The 21085-nt window shown below is 35.3% G+C and overlaps 1 protein-coding gene across 1 annotated transcript; it reads left to right on the top strand.

Annotated features, from left to right (window-relative positions):
- The first annotated feature begins 7248 nt into the window (after positions 1-7248).
- Positions 7249-8819, top strand: LOC103949930 (ethylene-responsive transcription factor ESR1-like). Its single transcript, XM_048585383.1, has one exon. The coding sequence runs from the start codon at positions 7283-7285 to the stop codon at positions 8570-8572; it is 1290 nt and encodes a 429-aa protein (XP_048441340.1). The 5' UTR covers positions 7249-7282; the 3' UTR covers positions 8573-8819.
- The last annotated feature ends 12266 nt before the right edge of the window (positions 8820-21085 follow it).

The following is a 21085-nucleotide window of genomic DNA, read 5'->3' on the forward strand; positions in this document are numbered from 1 at the left end:
TTTAATTGAGTTAAAAAAAATTAATGAATACTTTGTTATATAAAAAATAATGAAATTTTATTTTAATAATTAAATATATAAATGATTTCGGATTGAATTGAATTTTTGCAAGAATGATCTATGAATCAAAACTTACAAAATAGATAGTTTGGATCGTTAAAGTTTGATGTGGAGTGGGCCTTATACCTAATCCCTATTTTTTTTTTTTTCAAAAAATGAGGATCCCTTTGCATAAAGGGCTTATATATATAAGCAGATATATTAAAGTATGTAACACTGCATGTTCAAAAGGTATTTCCTTATGTTTAACAAGCTTCTTTAATTTACAATGTAGATGCAAATGAGTTACATATTGTTATATAGCTAGTTTGTTTATCTACATCACTCACAAAAAAATGTTTTGTATTTTTGCCTAAATCTCATCGTTCTTTCATTCTTAAAAGAGTTGGTTTTATTATATTTCGTGTTTTATTTCTAATTTTTACTGTTTATACTTGAGATATGTAATAAGTATATATAGTGAAAATGAAAGACGAAGGGAGAGAGGGGACAAAATCTTGAACATGAAAACAACTTAAATATTTTTTAGATTTTAAAGTTTCAACTTATGTACAGTTTTTTCTATCTCATTTTTGTCATGTATTTGCTCGTATGTGTCTAACATAAAATGGAAAATTACTTGACGATTAATTAGACAAACATAAAATTAACTTCTTATTATTTACAAAATATAAAATGAGCTTGAAGCCTTTAAAGCATAGTTCACAAATCACCCAAATATCGAAAGAGAAAAATTATTCAATTTATGTAAACTTTTGCATAAAGTAATGTTGAGAGATTACATATTTACTTTTTAGCCAAAAATGTTGAGAGATTGCATATTTACTTTTTAGCCAAATAATTATTGAGATTGTTATAACTCCTCACTTTGGTTCTTGAGATTTGAAATAAATAGGACTGATCTCTGATTTTGTCTATCGTCAATCATTTTGATCATTCTGTGAAAAATCTTTGTTAAATAATAGGAAAATAACAAAAATACTCTCAATTTAATCAACAATGGGTCAAAATGATTTGACAAAAATTGAGGGTATTTTTGTAATTTAATTTTAATAGATTTTTTACATAATGATCAAAATAATTTATGATGGACAAATTCAGAATTCAATTATATTAATTTTATTTCGAAGACCAAAATAAGAAGTTATGCGAATTTCAATAAGTATTTTAGTTAAAGAAAAATGTTATTGACACTCTAAAAATCTCATTCTACACTCCTCACAAGTATATTTTTCTTTCTAAATATAAAAAATTTGGAGTGTGGAATGAAAATTTGAAATGGCAATAACAATTTCACAGTTAAAAAGTCTTACGTATTTATACTACCTGTAAATAACTTGTGGTGAATACTATACTACAGTGCAATGAATTTACCGCAACTGTTGCACCCATAGACAATATTCTGAGAGACAGTAAAAATAATGAAATCATTTAAGATTTCATTTAAGATTTTCCAGCGAGTAGAGGATTTTCTGAGTAAGGAATTTGAAAGAAGTAAAAAGAATGAGAGGATGAGATATTTGATGAAATGAATTTCAAGACATTCCTTACCACTCCAATTCTCCAAGTCCACAACCAACAAAACCTTGATTCTTGAGAAGCTCAATTATAAAACATTATTTTAGTAATATTTTGACATTCCTTTCGATGATATATGGAAGAAGAAAAAGGACAAAGTCTCTGGGCTTCTCATTTACCATCCATCCAACAACTGCAAACAAAAAAGAACAAAGCTGCTTAAATTACTTTCCATTGATTCTGTTGCCCCTTCTGACTGACAGTCTTCGATCTCCTTGTCGTTAAAATCTTTGCTGCTCCTCTCTTTTTCTGGTTTGGCGTCTCCGCCCTTCTCATCTCTCTTTAATTAAAAGCCCTCCACCGTCGGTTACCCGCTCTCTGAAACCCCCCCCCCCTCTCTCTCTCTCTCTCTCTGATGTACTAGTAATAATAATATTTATTTTCTTTTGGGTCGGTGAGTTTTCATGTTCATGAGGCAATGCACATATCATATCGTATGCTAGCTAGGGTTTATAATATTTTAGTCACGTACCCTGAAGTGACCGTCTAAAACAAGGGAGCTACTAGTATTTTTGATAAAATCCCAGATATTTATGAGCATTGCATGACAAAATATGTTCAGATGATCATAGCGTATGTGACATTAACAGAGATAATTTTTCTTGCGACTTGCGAGATGATCATATACAAGACGTACATCCTCCCTGGTTTGACATGAACCAGATTGACGTGGATGTGTTCATACTGTCATTCGGTATTGATTCATGATGGACAACGTTTTCTTAAATTCAAACCCAGTGATCTAAACTGTTGGCAAAGGTGTAATGCCAATATTGATACAAAATATATAACTAAGTAATGCAGTTAAATATACAATTTAATTGTGGACATGAGCCAAATATTTTTTTTTTTGTTCACAAAAAAAATTAGCAAACATAGAATATAAGTCAGAGAGGGGCCTATCTACATTCCCAGACTAAAAAAAGTTTAGGGAAGATTTGTTTATCACTCCCAGCATTACCGCATACTCGTAATCTCGAGCCATGGAACTTACGATGACACTTAACTATCAATGGTCATTGGTATAGATTTATGTAGTGAAATCGCACCTTCATGGAGCAACGCACAAGACAAAGACTTCACCAACTCAATCAACCCCTTTTGGCGAGTTAAGTGCTAGATCCCTTTTCGAGTTAAACATAGTTTATTTTTGCATGTATTGTACAAAATAACCTTATACTGTTACACACTGTTGTGGTTCATACGGAACAGCCTCCCTATATATACTCTATGGGCAACGGGTGCAATAAGGAGACTGTAAATTGATTTAATTAACCAAATCATTAACTGCCTTCTATAACGAGGTCGGTCCTGAAGGTGATTCACACATGAACAGTCCACCGTGCTGGAAAATTATCTATCCACTAATAACTGAGACTGAAATTAAGTATCTCAACCTATATATTCGAATTATTGGTACCTAATTAATTAATAGTTTGCAAAACTTGCTGAGCATGAACTGGTTACTTTCCCGATGGATTCCCTTGGCTAAACCCCCAAGGTTTCTTCGTCAGACTAACGGTTTGTTTGCCGCCCTTCGTCCTTGCCTCATTTCTTTCGGTGTTCTAGGATATCCCATGTTTGGAAAAACCAAGAAGGGCACGTATAATCTTGAACGGAACATGCCCAATATGTATTAAAGTTAATTACATTGGGAAGGAAGAAGTTGTACCTTATCTGTGCCTATTTTCAGCTGGGTAATATTTGCATCCATCGCAATGGTGTACCTCATTGTACATCTAATTTTGATTGACATATCTCACTTGTAGAAATGCCATAATTCAAATCGTTAATTTCCTTAAAAACATTTAAAGATGTGTGAGCACAAAATCAAACAAACTGACGGCCATAATTTATTCATATGTATTAAAATGATCTGTTCATCATGAAATGTTAATTGTTTCTGGACACGTTTGTTTGCTCAGATTTGCTAAAAATGATACTTAAATAACGATTAAGAAATGAAATATTTTGATTATGACATTTGTGCAGTTAAATTAAGAATAATATACTTGCATCCACCTCTTGGGCACACCTTGTGCATCTAAATGTGAATTACATATTTTAACCATAATTAATGTATAATCATCATTAAAAATTATTTATGCAAAAAAGTTAATCAAATTATTGATTGTCTAGTCTCTATAAATTCAAACAAATGGACGGTTGTTCTTGCAAATTAATGTTATTTGTTGCACAAGCCCTTGATTTATTCTATACATTAAACAAAACCTAATGGATTGCCAAATTGATTGTTTATTTTTTGTAAGGAGATCTTTGAAAGGAAAACTAATGAAAATGATTTGAAAACTTTAAGTTTTAACGATAATGACAAAATAAAGAGTAAAGTGAATAGTACCAGGATTGACATTTTAGTATAAAAATATAATTTTCCGTTAAAGTAAAAAGTACTAAAACTTTTCATTAAAATTCCCATCTTTAAATGATTTCGATAACAACTGATGTTCTTTTTTATTATAAAATATGTACAATAAATTACATCAATTACTATTGAGCGAACAAGAAAGTAGGACAATAGATAATTGATAGACACAACTATTTTGTTTAAAGTGAAGTATTCACACACGTGTGAACAAAGAGATGTACTGATTTTTAAGTCAGAGCAAATACTTGTAAATAATGAATTAAGTTAAAGATATGCAATAAATGAAGGAGAGCATTTGGGTTCGTGGAAATTTAACCTTCTTTCCTTGTCTTCTCTTCTGACTAAAACACAAACAACTTTAAGTCTCCATCTTACAACCAAACAGAACCTAACAAAAGGTCTAATAACAAACCCTTTCAAAAAGAACATATAAAAAACCCTAACCATGAGACAAGTCCATGTGACCATTAAAATCCTTGGTTTTCAAACCCTAACTCATCACACTAATAAATTTGAAACTGCAAATATGGAAAAATTTGCCAGCAAGAAGCCATAAAAAAAATAGCAAAAACCAAAGTAGGAGGAACAACTTCTGAGCGCCGCCAGTGTAATCATTCAGAATGTTAATCACAGTGGACAGGGAAGGAAGGAGGGAAAGAACTCTTGTTCTCGGGACAACTTGCAAAAATCAGTTTCACAGTTATTAAGACACGAAAATGACATGAACACGACAGACACGTATAATTTGTAAGGCTTAATTAGTTATCTCTTGCCCTTTTCTTTTTTTTTTTTATTTGAATAGTTACGGTTTAGTTATATCAACATCTTATGTTGATTTTTTTATGAAAATAATAAGACAGAAAGTAACATATGAGAAAAAATAAGAGAAGAAGATGAAAATAAGAAGGAATAGAATCTTACTCCTATAATAAAACCACTTCGTATATGTTTATCCTTCTCGTAATTCGTTTCGATTAGTTTATTAAAAAACTAAAAAGCTGGCAGCCGCGACCTGCATATACTTGTCCAAAACTCCAGGCCCTTTCGTGGTTCCATTGGGAACCGAATCCCTTCCGAACCCAATAAATCTGAGTTTACAGATTAAATGATTCAAACTGTTGAAATTTGATTTAACAGTTACAATTATTATAGTTTTTAAAAAATTCCCTGTTTGTAACCGTTGAATCAAATTTCAACGATCTAGATCATTTGATCTTTAAGCTCAGATTTATTGAGTCCGGAGACGATACGGGGCCGTTCCATTGCCTCTTGGATGGAGACGTGTGGATGTTTATAACCATTTTCAGAAATGTTGTTTCGTTTGGTTTTTTGTTTTTTCCTTTGTTTTAGTAGTGTTTCCAGTTTTTTAATTGAAAAATAAAAAATTGGAGGTTGAAAAGAAACCTCTAATTTACTCCAATAGCATTAAATCTGCAATCTACATCAGTCATATTCTTACTTCCACTTTATATTTACTGGCAAAGAAATATATAATAATTCTTACTTCCACTCCTTCCACTTTTCTTCTCTGCTCTTCGAAATTGCCGAAAGATAATATCCTTTCCCAGTTGTTGCTCTCGGGTTAAGATTCTATTCCTTCGTCTTTACATTTTTTTCTGTTTTTCTTCTTTCATATTCTTTATTTTATCTTTATTTTTTTATAAATAATTAATATAAAATATTAACGTAACTTAATTATGACCATTCAAATAAAAAGAAGGAAGAGAAGAAAAATAAAATGGAAGAGAATCTTATTATGTTGCTCTCAGTTGTTGCAGGAAATGCCCACGCAGATGAAAACTACTCCATAAATTTCAAGTAACGTGGATATTTTGAGTAACCTGGTTAGAACTTCCGATCAAAATAAAAAAATTTTATCTGGCAAATAAGAATAAAAAGTTGTAATAATGGTATCTAAAAATCATTGCTCTATATTACAAATTCAAAAAAAATACTTACAAATTTTTTGTTCAAAAACTAAATATCCACTTTGATCAATCCTCTAATTGTTTTCTAACCAGATTGTAGGTGGTTGGTTCTATCTTACAACGATTTTCATCCAACAACTTCTGGGTTGAAATTTCTACTCAAAGAAGTTAACTATGTTGATACGTTTTGCTTCTGAGTAATTAAAGAGGTTGTTCCGCCACTTTCTGCTACACCAATGTAAATTATGGAAGTATTTTTGTTCACCACTATTTATTGTAGTGCATATTCATCATTCTATTTATTACTGTTAGATGTATTTGAATTTCGAGATTAAAGTAGCGGATATGGATAAATTTTAAAATTCAAACTCATCTAATGATGATAAATAAGGTAATGAGTATACACTACAATAAATGATGATAAGGAAAAATGCACTCCGTAAACTATACAGCAAGCTGTGCCAACATTTATTGACCATTATTTTCATTTATTTACTTTTGAAAAATGGGTAAGATCTAACAAATGCTAGACATACTTTAATTAAATTGCAAAAGAAAATAAATACTATCGCCCCAAGAAAATGAAATAAAAATAGGAACATAGATTGAGGAAATGATCATGACCCTCTTAAGTCAGAGATGGTTGGGCCAGTAGGACATCCTAGTCGTTAGAATTTAACTCTGAAAATTAAAAACCCACCCCTACCGATTCTTCTTTTTCGAGTTTTGTGTTGCATTTCCACATGAATAAATCATGTAACACGTATTTGTATCCTTGTTTATACTTTTTTTTTAATAGAAGTACAATTTTTAACACAAGTAAGTTTTATCGTTATTAGAAACATAATACATATGATAATACAAATAAATTGTAAAAGTAGTTTTTTTATTTTTCACCATCATAATATGCGAGTTGGTGTAAATATTATTTTATTATGAAAATGACCATTTCTGAGTTAATATTTTATACCGCAATAGTTGAATATTTTTTAAAGTAAATCATACTCCTCTAATTTAATAAGAAGGAAATCACGATTGAATTTCTCCTCTATTTTCCTTCTCGTCTCTCTATCTACAACATGAGTAATGTTTTACTGTATCCGAGTCAAATAATAATTGGTAAAACTATTTTAATCTGTATACACAATAAATATAATATAACTTTCTAGATGCATAAAATGGAATGAGAATTTAAAATCAGTCAGTTTCCAGGTCCTCACTTGATCTCCAGCTATAAATATACCCCCACAGTGCTCTTCCAACCCATCATCATCAACAAACCCAACGCATAAAAGTTCACAGAACCCCATTTCTCTCTCACAAAAAGGAAATGGAAGAAGCGTTTAGAAGAATGAACGGGTTCTCTCATGCATCCGAACCCGACTTGATCACTGACCCTCCAAGCAAGTCAACAACCGCCGCCACCAACAAGCGTGCGCTGAGAGACACGGCGGCAGCCGCTGCCTCGGGCGCAATGAGATACCGCGGCGTGCGACGCAGGCCTTGGGGTCGTTACGCGGCGGAGATCAGAGACCCGCAGTCCAAAGAACGACGCTGGCTTGGGACCTTCGACACGGCAGAGGAAGCCGCCTGCGCCTACGACTGCGCCGCTCGTGCCATGCGCGGTGTCAAGGCGCGGACCAACTTCGTCTACTCTTCTTCCCCGCCTACCGACGTCGTCGCTGACCATCCTTTCCCTCATTTCAGCTTCCACAAGCATTCTCACCCGTCTGCCAAAACCCGTAACGGCTACGGTGGCGCCAACCACTCTCCTAGTTGGAATTCCGTACCGTTCTCGCAGTATCCATCTCCTAATCAGAACGACGGCTACGGCGGCGCTCCCACTCCTGCTGCAACATCTTTCAACATGCCCTTCCTCCAGAATTTCATGAAATATTCCTCACCAAACCCATCTCCCGTTTACAATAACCAGTTTCCGTACAATATCAACGGCTCTTCTTCAGCATCTTTGGTCAACACCACCTCTTACGGTCAACGCCATGAAACCAACATCCCCGGAAGTACTAAGTTCCCTATTGGTTCATCTTCTTCCATGGCTACTGCTCCTACTTCTACTACTACAACTCTTCCCTTCATAGATATTACTTCACCTCCTCCCACAAAACCCACCTCCCACGACTATCAACACGACTACTCCTCAGACTTCTTCCCCACGGAGCCGGCGTATTCCGGGCTGTTAGAGGAGGTGATCCATCGCTTCTTCCCAAAACCCACCAAAAAATCATCAAACGACGATCCCATATCGACTCAAGACTACGGCCATCCTTCCAGTTCCATTCAAACGGCTTGCTTTGACGGGTCTTCAACGAGGACAGTCGGAGGGTACTCAAAAAATGAGCAGAGTCAGGTAAATGTTTGTTACAATTTCCACGAGCTGCTGCCGCTGCCTCAGCCGCAGCAGCAGCAAGGAAACAGTCTCAACGGACTAATGGATCATCACCAACAGCAAGTGTCACAGCCACAGGCAGCACCGGTCTACAACGATCACGTGCCGTTCAACTTCCAGATGGGTGGCGGCGCAGATCACTCCATGGGAATGGATAACATGTTTCAATACCCTGAGTTTATGGGTGGGTTCGCAGCCAGGGTCCAGAACTAATAATAATTCCTAGCTTCCCTAAAATGCTCTCATATGATAAGGTAGCTTTATAAGATAGCTACATAAAAGGGAAAAAAAATGGTATGGATCTAACCAGTTTGCATGTAATCTTTATCGTGTTCTTCCCATTTGAACTTAGGGTTTCTGTCTTTAATTCTTATTTTTAAGAAGGTTGGCGGAAACTGTTTCTGTTTTTAGTTTTTAGTTAGTCATGAGGAACAGAAAGGAAGAGAAAAAAAAGATTGTATTGTCGTCGTATTTTGATTACATAATCGATATAAATAACTGTATGCATAATCTGGGTTTCTAATTATTTACATTTTAGTTTTGGAAATTTGTCTCGTTATAATTTTGCTTTTGTTTATCTGAACTGTGATAATAATTGTTCGGTTGGCTTTACAGTGGTACGGTTTGACCTTGAAAATCTGGCACCTTGCAAGGCCATCATTCGACTTTTCGGTTCTATCTTGATTCCTCTCTAATTGTCGATACCTAAATATTTGATGAGCTCCGTATCCAATTTTCTTGGACTCAACAAGCAACTAGTGCTAGCTTCTAAAAAATAAATAAATATAAAAAATTAAAAGTGAAGTTGCATTAGCTGGAATGAGTTTAATCAAGTTCTCCCTGCTCCAATGTCCAAATTGTTAGTATACAAAATATATATATATATATATATTGAGTTGCATTTGCCTTGCATGGCATAAAAATGTTGCACAAGTTTGTTTCAGGACAAAGTTTTTCTTTCCTCTTGATTTTGGATAAAGTTTGGAGTTTTAATATATAATCAATACTCATTATAAACTCTTGCATGGTTACATCCTTCACCGATGTGAAACTTTATCCTTACATTTTCACACGTTTCTTCACGTGATATATTTTCAAGCCTAACACGTGAACAATACAAATTGAATGATTTGGAGCACGTATGGACCTTGGGTTTCACACGTGGGTCAATTTAATATGGTATTATGAATAAAGTTGGGATTCCACGATAAGAATAGTTGACGATATAGGGAATAGCCAAACTACTTATAAGCACTTGCATGGTGGTTTGGTCCCCCACCGATGTGGGATTTTGATTTCATGAAGGAACTTGTGGTTCTACCATAAAACTAATTGACAATATAGAGATACCGATATAAAACTTTGTCTCCACATTCTTATAATTTTTTATGGTATTCAGTATGCTGGCCGATGGCAGGAGGATAGTAGTGCCTCCTTCGAGTCCAGATCGGCCAAGGGTGTTAGGAGAGATGATTTTCGCGTCTCATTTTTATTTCCTCTGCATATCATCTAGTGTCTTTAATTTGGTTTCCTCACACATTTTTGAAGTTCATTGAGACATCGAGTAACCTAAAAACAATTTTCACGAACTCCAAAAAGAGAGAAAAAAAATAATCCATGCAAACACAAGAAATATATAATTGATTCAAATTATATGTTTTTGAGTTTGTTAAATTTCTTAGGTTTTATTTCAAACCTAGAAACGTGTATTTGGCACCTCCCTGATGAAAGTGAATCAAGGGATCCTACGAACATCAGGTGACATGTGGGACACCCTTAAAAAAAGTTTTATAATGAAACACTCATAGTATTGATCACTTTAACGAAAAACCATATTTTTACTCTAAAAAGTCACTTTTGGTACTATTGATTTACAACACCTTTTTATTATTTTCATTAAAACTCAAAGTTTTCAAACTCTTTTCGTTAGTTTTCCTTAAAAAAAATTGATCTTTATTAATATTTTAAAGGATAATACTTGTGTTCTTCTATTTACAATTAAAGTAGGATTTTTTTTTTCCAATTTCCATTCTCTTTAGTCCACTTCTTTTGAAGGATTGCGATTAAATCACCTCAACATCTTGTATTCACTTCTTTAGAGTTAGAGAGGAGATAATATCTCTCTCTTACGATTAGCGAATGTTTACTGTCCAAACATCATAATCAGAACTGTTCATTCTCTTTGTCATTATCAAAATATCATATGTGCAAAAAAATCATTTGATTTGGAGATTGTTTAGTCATCTATACGTGTTAACGGTTTTAGTAACAAATAACATTATCATGTGAACCATTTACTTGTTTTTATGCGTATGAATGGAGAAACGAACTCAAAATTGAATATTTATTGTAAATCCAATCTTTAGATGATAATAAAAATAATGAACGATTGTAATTATAGTCTTCAGATGATTAAAAAAACATTAATTGTAAGTGAGTACACAAGTAAAACCCCATAAAGAGGACACAAACATTATCTACTTTAAATTAGGGATGAACCGACCACCACTGCCCAAGTTTTCAATACTTGCTGTGTTGTTTAGGCACATGAATAAGGTAGCATGCACAAGATATGTGGTCCTCCTAGCCCTAGCATTTTAATTTTGTATCTAGAGTTTAATGCCTGCGAAAAATAATGCAAGCCCCTTTCTCCTCGGCTAACAAAAGCTTGCACTGAGAATGCTATCCAAAGTATATCTATTTCCCAAGGAGGACCCACCATTTCTCATATATTATTTGCAGATGATTCCCTCTTTTTCTTAAGAGATGCACTATACACACACCCTATTTTATTTTTCACACATCTTTTGATAATTTCTGTCCGTTGATCTTCTTAATTTCATCTTATCCGATGGTCGAAAATTAAAAATATGTATGAAAAGTAAAATGGGATGTGTGGATATGACACCTCTTTCTTAAAAGCCACCCCACAAAACTGCCAAGCCTTTATCCAATCCTCAATACCTATCGTGAAGCCTCGGGACAAAAGATCAACTACAATAAATCCACCTTGTTCTTTTCTGCAAACACTCCACAGCATGCCAGAGATGAGATTGGAGCGGTCTTAAATATGATTGACTCCCCGGACCCGGGGAAGTATCTTGGCTTGCCTACAATCTGGGGCCGTTCAAAAAAAGAAGCTTTGGCCTTTGTCAAAAATCGTGTTCAGCAGAAAATACAATAGTTAATATGAAATTATTAATATACTCTTTAATACACATTATACTTTTGTATTAAAATTAATCTCAATAAATGGCAGTTAAATCCCTTTCCATTGCAAGTTCAAAGCCACACCGTGACCTAATTCGCCCACCCCCACCACCACTACCCCACAGGTGGCGCTGCGAATCCGGAAAAGCCTGCCCTCCCCACACCACCCTGGTTCAAGATCTGGTGGTGGGTAAAAGTTCTGCAACGAATAAAACGCAAGTCCACATCAACCGTGAAAATCAATCACACTTTAAATAAATAGCTCTCTCGTTGAAATCACACCCAAAAGAACAAATGAAAACCAAAAAGTTCAAATTGATCATACACCCATTAACCCATAACTTTGAAAATCAAAAGATTGAAAACAAAATATAAGATTGCTAGAGGAGGAATTGTATACTGTACACACAAATGTGGGGGTGAGGTGGTGAGAGAAGGTTGCAGCCGCCAGCGTGTGGTGGTCGGGTTGGAGGACTGAGTAATGGGATAGGATAGCTGCTAGGTTACGTGCATTTGTTTTTTCAACTTTTAATTTAATTTACATTTGATTTGAGTTTTTTTTATCTGTTTTCAAGCTCTTCTTTTTATCTCTCAGTTTCTATTCTAAGGGTATATCTGTATTTTTATATCAACTTTTGGTTATAATTATTGTAAATTTAAAATAATAGTTATAATTCTATATGAGGTTTAAATTAGTTAGTGTTCAAAATTTCCTATCAAAAGTTAAGAATGAATCTCATATTGATAGGAGAAGAGATCTTGTATGAGCTTATAAGTAAATTGGATTACTCTTCATATTGCCAATTAAGTTTATGGTTGAACCCAACTTCCTTCTTGGTATTTAGAGCAGGTTGTCATACGTACGAATCTCAATGGCCATACGTGGTCACTCCTTTGTATTGTTCACTTGTAAAACTTGAAAATTCACCAAATATGATAGGGCGTGTTGAAAATGGATCACATATTAATGAGAGAAATGATCTGTATAGGCTTATAAGTAAGTTGAGTTACTCCCTAACTTGCCAATTAGTTTTATGATAGAACCTTAACTTTCTTTAAACCTTTTTTTATCCGAAACAACAATGGTATTTCATTAAAAGTTAAAACACGATTGCAAAAAGGTTGCCGAACTAGGTGCATTTCTCTAGTGACTACATTTTTGATCTGGAGAGAGTAACGCACAACACATAAATCACCAACATGGCCACCACAAACAACACAAAACAAAAAAACCGTCAGTGCAAATTCACCACAATAGATCAGTGGTGACAGATTCGAGGAACACAAAAAATCATCACAAAAGTGAGGCCACACAACTGCTAGGCGGCACAAATAAACACAAATTGCAACTAAGCCAAGAAGAGCTAATGCCGACCAAAGCCATGGCAAGGAGAGATTTTTCAGTTCGACCGAAATACGGAGTATGCATATATACATAGAATGTGTCGATTTGGTATTTCTGTGTTAATTATTATTTTTTTTATTTTTATTTTATGTGAGGACAGTGATTTGAACTTGGAGCTTTTTTTTTTTTTTTTTGAGCAAACAATATTATTTACACCAAGGGGATGCTCACAATGGGTTAGCAATAATGTAGTTCAAATTTGTCTTTGGTGAAAATCGAACCTAAGACCTCTCACTTACAAGTGAAGATGAATATTTCTAAGTTCTAACTGTAATACCAAGTAGCAACTTGGAGCCTCTTTGAATATTAAAAAAAAAAAAGTGAATAGTGAGAGTACTTTCACACATGATTTTTAGCCATGGAAATGTGTGCCAAAACCAACCCTAAACACCCTCCGCCCATTTTTGTCAAGCCTTGATAATTTCGGCCCAAGGCAATTCTAACCCTAAACCCAACACGCTTTGGCTAACTTCAGGCTAGATCCTTTTTTCCCCCTTTTTTTTTTTTTTTTTTTTTGGTTTTACATGCTTGGCAAGCGGGTGGTCCAACAGTGAAGCAGGAGAAATTTTTCTTTGTGATGGAAACACATATGTTACATCACTTATTTTTATAAAATTGGTGGAACATTTTATTTTTAAAGTTATTAGCTTTTTAGCACATATATCATACCATTTATATAAAGACACGTAATGTAATACTCTGTGTACCGATCACATTAAAAAACCTCTACTGAAGTAGCACGTGAGCCCATGGCAACGGTCAACAATGCAAATAACGCGGTTCTATGAAACAAGGGAGAGTTCTAACATTTTGATTCCAATGATCCCTTTAATTCAACGGTCACAATTTATTTCGAAATTAAAAATTAAAAACAAATCGTTAGAAACTAGGAAAAAAAAATATCAAGAGGAAACAATTAAAAATATTTCCTAACATGCCAAGTGAAAACGCAAAAAATTCATCTTCTGTCATGGCAAAATTATGTGTTTAATTTGCCTCGTGTTTCCAAAAAATATTTCCTAATCTAGAAACAAACACCGAAATCATTATTCATCAAAAGTAAAATTGGACATATGGCACAATCCTAACGACCTATTCTAAATTAATTCCACTCCCTCTCAAACCACTTTCACGATCCACCACCTCCGAATTCCTCACACAAAAATCTCTCCACTCCTTGACGCTAATCTATCAAAATAGGTGAAAATCCTCTAACATAAGAGAACTAGTATGTATCATGACTAAGAGAGGTTGTGGATATCAAGGTAATAACAAATGTACAACTTGTTCCTCTAACCATAAGAATCAAAGACCCTTCCTATTACAAATTGCAATGGGCAAGGGTTTTTTATTTTTTAATAAAAATTTTACTGTTATTAAGAGGAGGGAAGGGTACATTAATTAAGGAGAGGAGATTTTTGAATCATGAATGCATCGGTAAAAATGTCCAAACTATTACATTAATTAAGGAGAGGAAATTTTCAAACCTTAAGCGCATCGGTAAAAACCTAACACCGTATCTACTAGTACATTGAACCACATGCAAGAGGGTTCTATTAATTAGAATCTTTGACTTTAATTAGGAATATTGAATTTATTGTCTGTCAACTTTAACTTTGATTGCGTTTGGACTGTATTGACTATTTCAGTTAGATATGATAAATAGTTTCGGATAGTATTCACTAAATTAATCGGGTGTTTGGTGTAGTATCAGACTAATGACTGTATTATTTATACTGTGTTTGGTACCATACCAGATAAGAGGAATTCAAGTATTATTACTTTTAAGATAAAATTTCTGACTAATGGAAAAACAAAATGTTTTTACAATTAATAATTGTTTGGGCCCAAAATACTATGATTGGGCCAAGCAGCAAGATGTGCTCGGCCCAAGGTAATGACAAATGCTATGGGCCGAATAACAAACCCGGGCCAGCTGGCAGGGTCGGCCAAATCCTATCCTAAGAGGTCCAGGTGAATGGAAAAGGTCGAGGAAGTCCTGGTGCGACCAGGAGTCTCGACCGGCAAGGAATAAAGCCTCAAAAGGAGGAAAATTCAGAATCCCAGTAGGAGTAGGATTGTTCGAGTTAAAGGTAAAATGGGACAAGGACTCCCAATCCGAATCAAAGTGCGAATTGGATTCAAGGAGCGAGGTGCTATAAATACAAGAAATTACGCAATAGAAAAGTCTCTTCAACATCAGCATACAATTGCCCTGCGCAAATTCTCTCAAACACCTTGAGATTTTTTCCTTTTCTTTTCCTGCCGACACACCTTCAGTTTGGATAAACAGCACTGTGGAAGCAACCGGTGAGCACCTTCAGTTTGGATAAACAGCACTGTGGAAGCAACCGGTGAGCACCTTCAGTTTGGATAAACAGCACTGCTGCCGCAGAATCAGCCGACCGAGAAACACCTTCAGTTTGGATAGACAGCACTGCGTCGAGGTCGACCGATTATCTATCTAAGTCTCGGCCGAGAAGGGTTTTCGAACCTTTGTTGTTAGAGGTCATCTGACTAAGCCTTTTCGGCATAGTTGGGTGTTACGAATTACATTGCTCGGCGTATTGGACGCCGAGTGAGTTTATGATTGGATACTCGCAAGTAAGTTTCAGGGTTCGGCATTCCGACGGCCGAACTACGTTCACCATCAAGACATACATCACATTCGAGTACCTGTGCCCATACAGTTTGGTCTCGATTCGGCGTGCTTATACTCTTACGAATATAATCACAGTGACCGAATCAGGGTCCGACGACTTGTGAACTCCGTAAAATTAGTAGCCTTGTCTTCAATCACAACCACAAAATGGATCAAATAAAAAAACAAATAAAAAGTAAAAAAGTATTTTGTCATTTTGAACTTCGATATTGCATTTCCTACTTGTCCTCCATTTAAATCAAATTATTTAAAGAGAAGTAAAAAAAAAATTGAAATCACCTCTTCTTCGGATATCTCTGCCGCACCGCCCCCTCCAAACACCCTCACTCGCTTTATTCTTGGCCCAAAGAGGGTTGAAATGCACCGTAGCTACTGCCTATACATCTGAAAACATTGTTCTAAAAGATGTTAAGCGTTAGTCAGGTGGCGGGTTGGGACCTAGCACTTAGGCGGCTAGGCAGATTTAAGTAAATCTATTGTATTTCATGTAAATAAGTGTCTGTTTATATTTAAAATATATATAATTTCATCATAAACCAGAAAAATAAAATGACATATATATTATAAAGTATTGGACCATAATGAAAACATAAGGAGCAAACATCTAATATGTGTTTATTTAAGTGTTCAAAAAGTCTCTTACAATTTATTGGAAACAATAAAATGCAAAAGGAAAGTATTCTATTTTCTATTTAAGTGAGTTGCAATATTTTTTATCTAAGTGAGTTGCAATCTAGGTTGGTGTTTAAGCGGGTCTAGGAGGGCTAGGCGGTCTAGGCGAGCAACTCAACAAGACTAGACGGCTAGCCGCATAATGCCTAGGCGGCATTAGGCGGTGATTTTTAGAATAGTGTCTGAAACTAATTCAAAAATCAGAAATTAAGGAAACTAAATTACTATCAAAAAACAAAAAAGGGGGAAACATGCAAAGTCATAAAACCCAGATGAAATCTTTTCGAATTTTCAAATCTTATCATCATTTCGCAGTCAAGGTTCTAAAACCCAGATGAAATCTTTCCAAATTTGTGCGGTGGTGGTGCGAGTGGTCTCTGTGAGCATCTCTAATTATCAAACAACGGAGGTGACAGGGAGAACAAATCCGGCTAAAGAAGACAGAGATATGGCGAGAGAAGGAGACAGAGAGAAGGGTGACGGCGAGGGAGTTCGAGAGAGAGAGAGCCCAGTTCGTGCGAGAGAGAAGGAAAAGGATAAAACTAATAATACGCCCATTTTGGACGGTTTTAGTAAGAGGGTGTATGCCGTGTAAAATAAGCAGATCGGATTAAATTAGTCCAGTCCAATTTAATACAAGAGGGCGCCAAACATCCGACTCCGTATTAATAGTCATATCTGGTATACCAAACGAGGCCTTTAAGTTGAATGCTTGAGTAGTGTGTTACAAATCTTTGAGTAAATGACTAGATACTAGCCTACAATGTACAAATGATTTTCATTTGCAACAAGACTCTGCACTATGTAAGAAAAATGTGATCTACTATAGATTAGACTTATAATCGGAATTGTAAAACTCAACACTCCATCTACTATGATGTTCAAAACTATTATAATAATAAAATCAGTAATTTTACTTAGGACATTTTGTATGCACAAATTATTAAATCAAATAGGAAAACAAAAGTGGGATTACTTGTTAAATGACTTAGCTAGTTTAAGCGTTGTTTGGTAATATGGAGAGTAGCTAAATTTTTTATAAATCCTTACATGATTTGGTACCTCACTGACGTTAAATTTTGTCCTCACATTCTTACATGCCCCCTCACGGATGATGAATTTTTAAGTCTAACACGTGAACAACACAAATGGAGTGATGTAAAGCACGTGTAGCCGTTGGGCTTCACGCGTAAGCCAACCTATTTTGATACCATAAAGAAAGTTGAGGTTGCACCACAAAACCAAATGACAATATAGATAGTAACTCAATCTCTTATAAATCCTTGCATGTTTAATTGGTCTCTCACATACGTGGGAATTTGTGCTCACATTTTCACACTTAGATATGAAGAAAGTATACAGGGCAAGAGCTTATCGTGTTTCTTGTACGGCTACATGCATGAGAATGCACCCCACTAAAGCATAGCTAAAGAGCCTTTCTCCTCCACTTACTACGTGTTTAAACTCTGAATGAAGTACTTGTTTAGTGCTTTTATAAATGGTTAACAATTGAGATCAATAGAAGCTGGACCAGGGTTTGGGACTTGAGTGATGAATGTACATACAGATGCAGTTGCAGTCCACAAAGATGTCAACATAACCTTTCGTAGAGCTCCTAATGACTACTAATTAGTAGAGGGGAGTTATCAGCTACTTCACTAAACTGTCTTTTGGGAACTACCATTCAAATTCCAAATCAACGGATATAAGAGAAGGAAATTTAGATGGATTGGACTTGAAGAATAATATTCAACTAGAGAATGACCCTTATTAGGTTTGGAGGAAGCTCTCTTGGACCAAGGTTTAGGTCTCATGAGTCGTAGTTACTGTGGCTATGCACTTGTACGCTCTCATCGCTCTTTTGGATTGATTAGTTTGGCGGGTAGGATAAGTAATGGGGGTGGATTAGTTGTGTTTTTGTCTCTTTATGTAAAGTTTAGGGTTTAGGTAGGGAGTAGTCGTAATTGAAGATAAAATTAATTAAGGTGGTTTGGAAATGTGAATAGAAGATGTACAGATACTCTGGTTAGAAGATGCGATTATGAGACAAAGACTTTGACAAAGGGTAGAGGAAGATCTAGCGAGACTTGGAAGGAGAATTAAAAAGAAAAAAAAAAGATATGGAGTACTTAGAGCTAACGGAAGATTTGGCGCAAAAACAAGCCTAATATCGTTTTAGAATTTATATAACCAATCTCACTTAGCGAAATAAGACTCGGTGGTTGTTATTGTTATTGTTGTTATGTAAGGTTCCTTGTTTGAATCCTATCTGATGTATGGTACTTAAAAATCAATAAGGTTGGTTGAAAATAATCAATACCACACTTCCATGATCATATTATGTGCATTTTCGTAGGATTACTTATCCTACTTATACTTAATCTCACTACTTCGACCTTGTGGCCTCGGGATTAAGACACGTAACTCAATACAGTATTCGGGGACCTCAACGCCATGGATAATGCTCATTAAAATTGAATTCAAAGAATATATTACCAATCCATCCCCCTAATCATGTTTAGCATTAACAGGATTATTGGATTAACATGCGGAACTCTTTTCTCTTTCTGCCCACCCTTATTTGTTATATTGTCTTTAATGTTATGCACTTACAATTCAATGAATCCATAATCCCATAATATCTTATCAAGGATAGTGTTATCCACATACCTCTTTTTATTTCATACACTCCCTCTTAATTTGTGGCCGTCGAATTGATTGAATTAAAGGAGATCAAATGACAAAAATTAACAAAAAGTGTGTAAAAAGTAAAAATAAGTGCGTGGATATCACATCCCTCTCATCAATGTCGTACATTGATAATTTATCTCAACTTGTTTTAAGAAGCCCAATTCTCCTTTAACTGGGAGGGTGAAACTGGGTCTGTTGAGCCCTGAACGGAGTTTTCACCCTTCAGAAAGCTTCTCACAAAGGCTTAATTAATCGTGGTTGACCGTGGGCCACTAGAAAGTCAAACAGATGGTAATAGGCCCAGATTCTCAGGCCCAATAGTACTAAACAAGATTGCTAGATGGAATATCTTCTCATTGCTTGAGAAACAGAACCATTTTTCTGGCAGAAGCTTTGAGAGAATTTTATTTTTGGCCAAATCGTTTACCTTTTCTGTCCAAATTGAGAAGAAATTGAGGTATGTTTCGATGATAAATGTATCAAAAACTTTCTTTTAATCATTTCCTGTAAAAGTGTCTTTAATTAATGTAGAACATGTGTTGCATATGAAGGACTTTGTGTTGTCCCAATTTGTAGGATCAGAGCATTTCTGTGAACCCTCACCCCATTTTCTTGTAATAATCTTGACTTTCATGTGAATGTACAACCTAATTGGGCGAGTTGATATAAGAATTAGACCCCTTCTATCTACTAGGGTTTCATATTCTTAGATTGTGAGAATACCTGCAATTACACAGACCCCGAGATTCGAGAGGGGGTATCCCTATGAAGATATCTCCATTTGGAGAAAAAAACTGTATCAATTATTGAAGAAATAACACCGTCCCACAAATATATGAAATCTCTCGTCTTCTGTATTTTTAATTTCATATTTGATTTTAGATATGTGAGTTGTTCTAGTAGGACAACGTATCGAAGCTTCTCTCTATATATGATGTAGTTTCATGATTCAATGCAATTTCACAAAAAGAGTAGAAGGAGAATCAGCTAATGCTCTCTATGTTATGGATGATGATGATGACGACGATGACGGGTTTCCACAAGTGGTTGGAGCATTATCAAAAGGTGATAGAGATGTAGGTGGGACGTTAATGGACTATTATCACACCCGTGGAGAGAGAGAGAGATCATGCATGACCTCCTCATCAACCCATCAAGGTTTTTAAATCAAGTGTATACACGCATCAACTTTTCTTATCTTTTTCTTGTCCCTCCTTTCTTTCTTTCCATCTAATAAGAAAATATTAGCAGCAGCAGCAGCAGCAGCAGCCATACACATCCTTCAAGCAGAAACTTCTCCACAATTTTTCGTACCAAAATATTAATTATTGGTTTGAACTTCTATCTTGTCACACCACAAATTTCTATCTTGTCACACCAGTCACTACTTTTCCGGATCACCAAGTTTTTTTTAGGTGCAAAATTTACTACTTCTTTATTCTTCTTATTGTCTTATTTTCTTTGTTTCTTTCTTTTCCGATATAATTCAAGCTGTGTTGATCGAGTCTAATGGAGAGTGACGACCAAGTAAGCAAGAAGGACGTGATAAAGGTGGAGATTCCATCGGATCATCAGACTGATCAAGTCGTGTGCGCCGGGCTTATGAGACAGCAGAGCATGACCAAGAACAATTGCCTTTGCTCCCCGACTACGCATGAGGGTTCGTTCCGTTGCAGGCTTCACCGGACCCCGAGCCTCCAGCGGACGAAAAGCCTGAGCTACACTTCCCCACGAGCCCAAGACCCAGCGTCTAAGGCTGGCTTATAATGCAACCTACCTCTGCTCATCACCATGATCCTAAGCTTGTAACGCCAGTAAGGATCTAATGAAAAATAAGAGCGTTACTATATGTATTATTTATATCATATATGGCATGGCTCTTTGCTAAAGTTTGGAAATTTTGTATTTTCTCTGTACTTTGTAACCATCCTTATTTTGTATTGAGAATTAAAAATATGGCATTTTATCAAGGGTTTTATAAGGATCATTCATTTGTGAAGTGACATGGGCAATCGCTGTAAAACCTAGCACATCTGTAGTATAATTTATATCGAATTTTTTCACTAAAAGGGCGATCCCAAACTAA

The sequence above is a fragment of a genome, unplaced genomic scaffold (assembly GCF_019419815.1).
Source record: "Pyrus x bretschneideri cultivar Hongxiangsu unplaced genomic scaffold, Pyrus_bretschneideri_v1 Contig22, whole genome shotgun sequence".
NCBI classification, from domain to species: domain Eukaryota; kingdom Viridiplantae; phylum Streptophyta; class Magnoliopsida; order Rosales; family Rosaceae; genus Pyrus; species Pyrus x bretschneideri.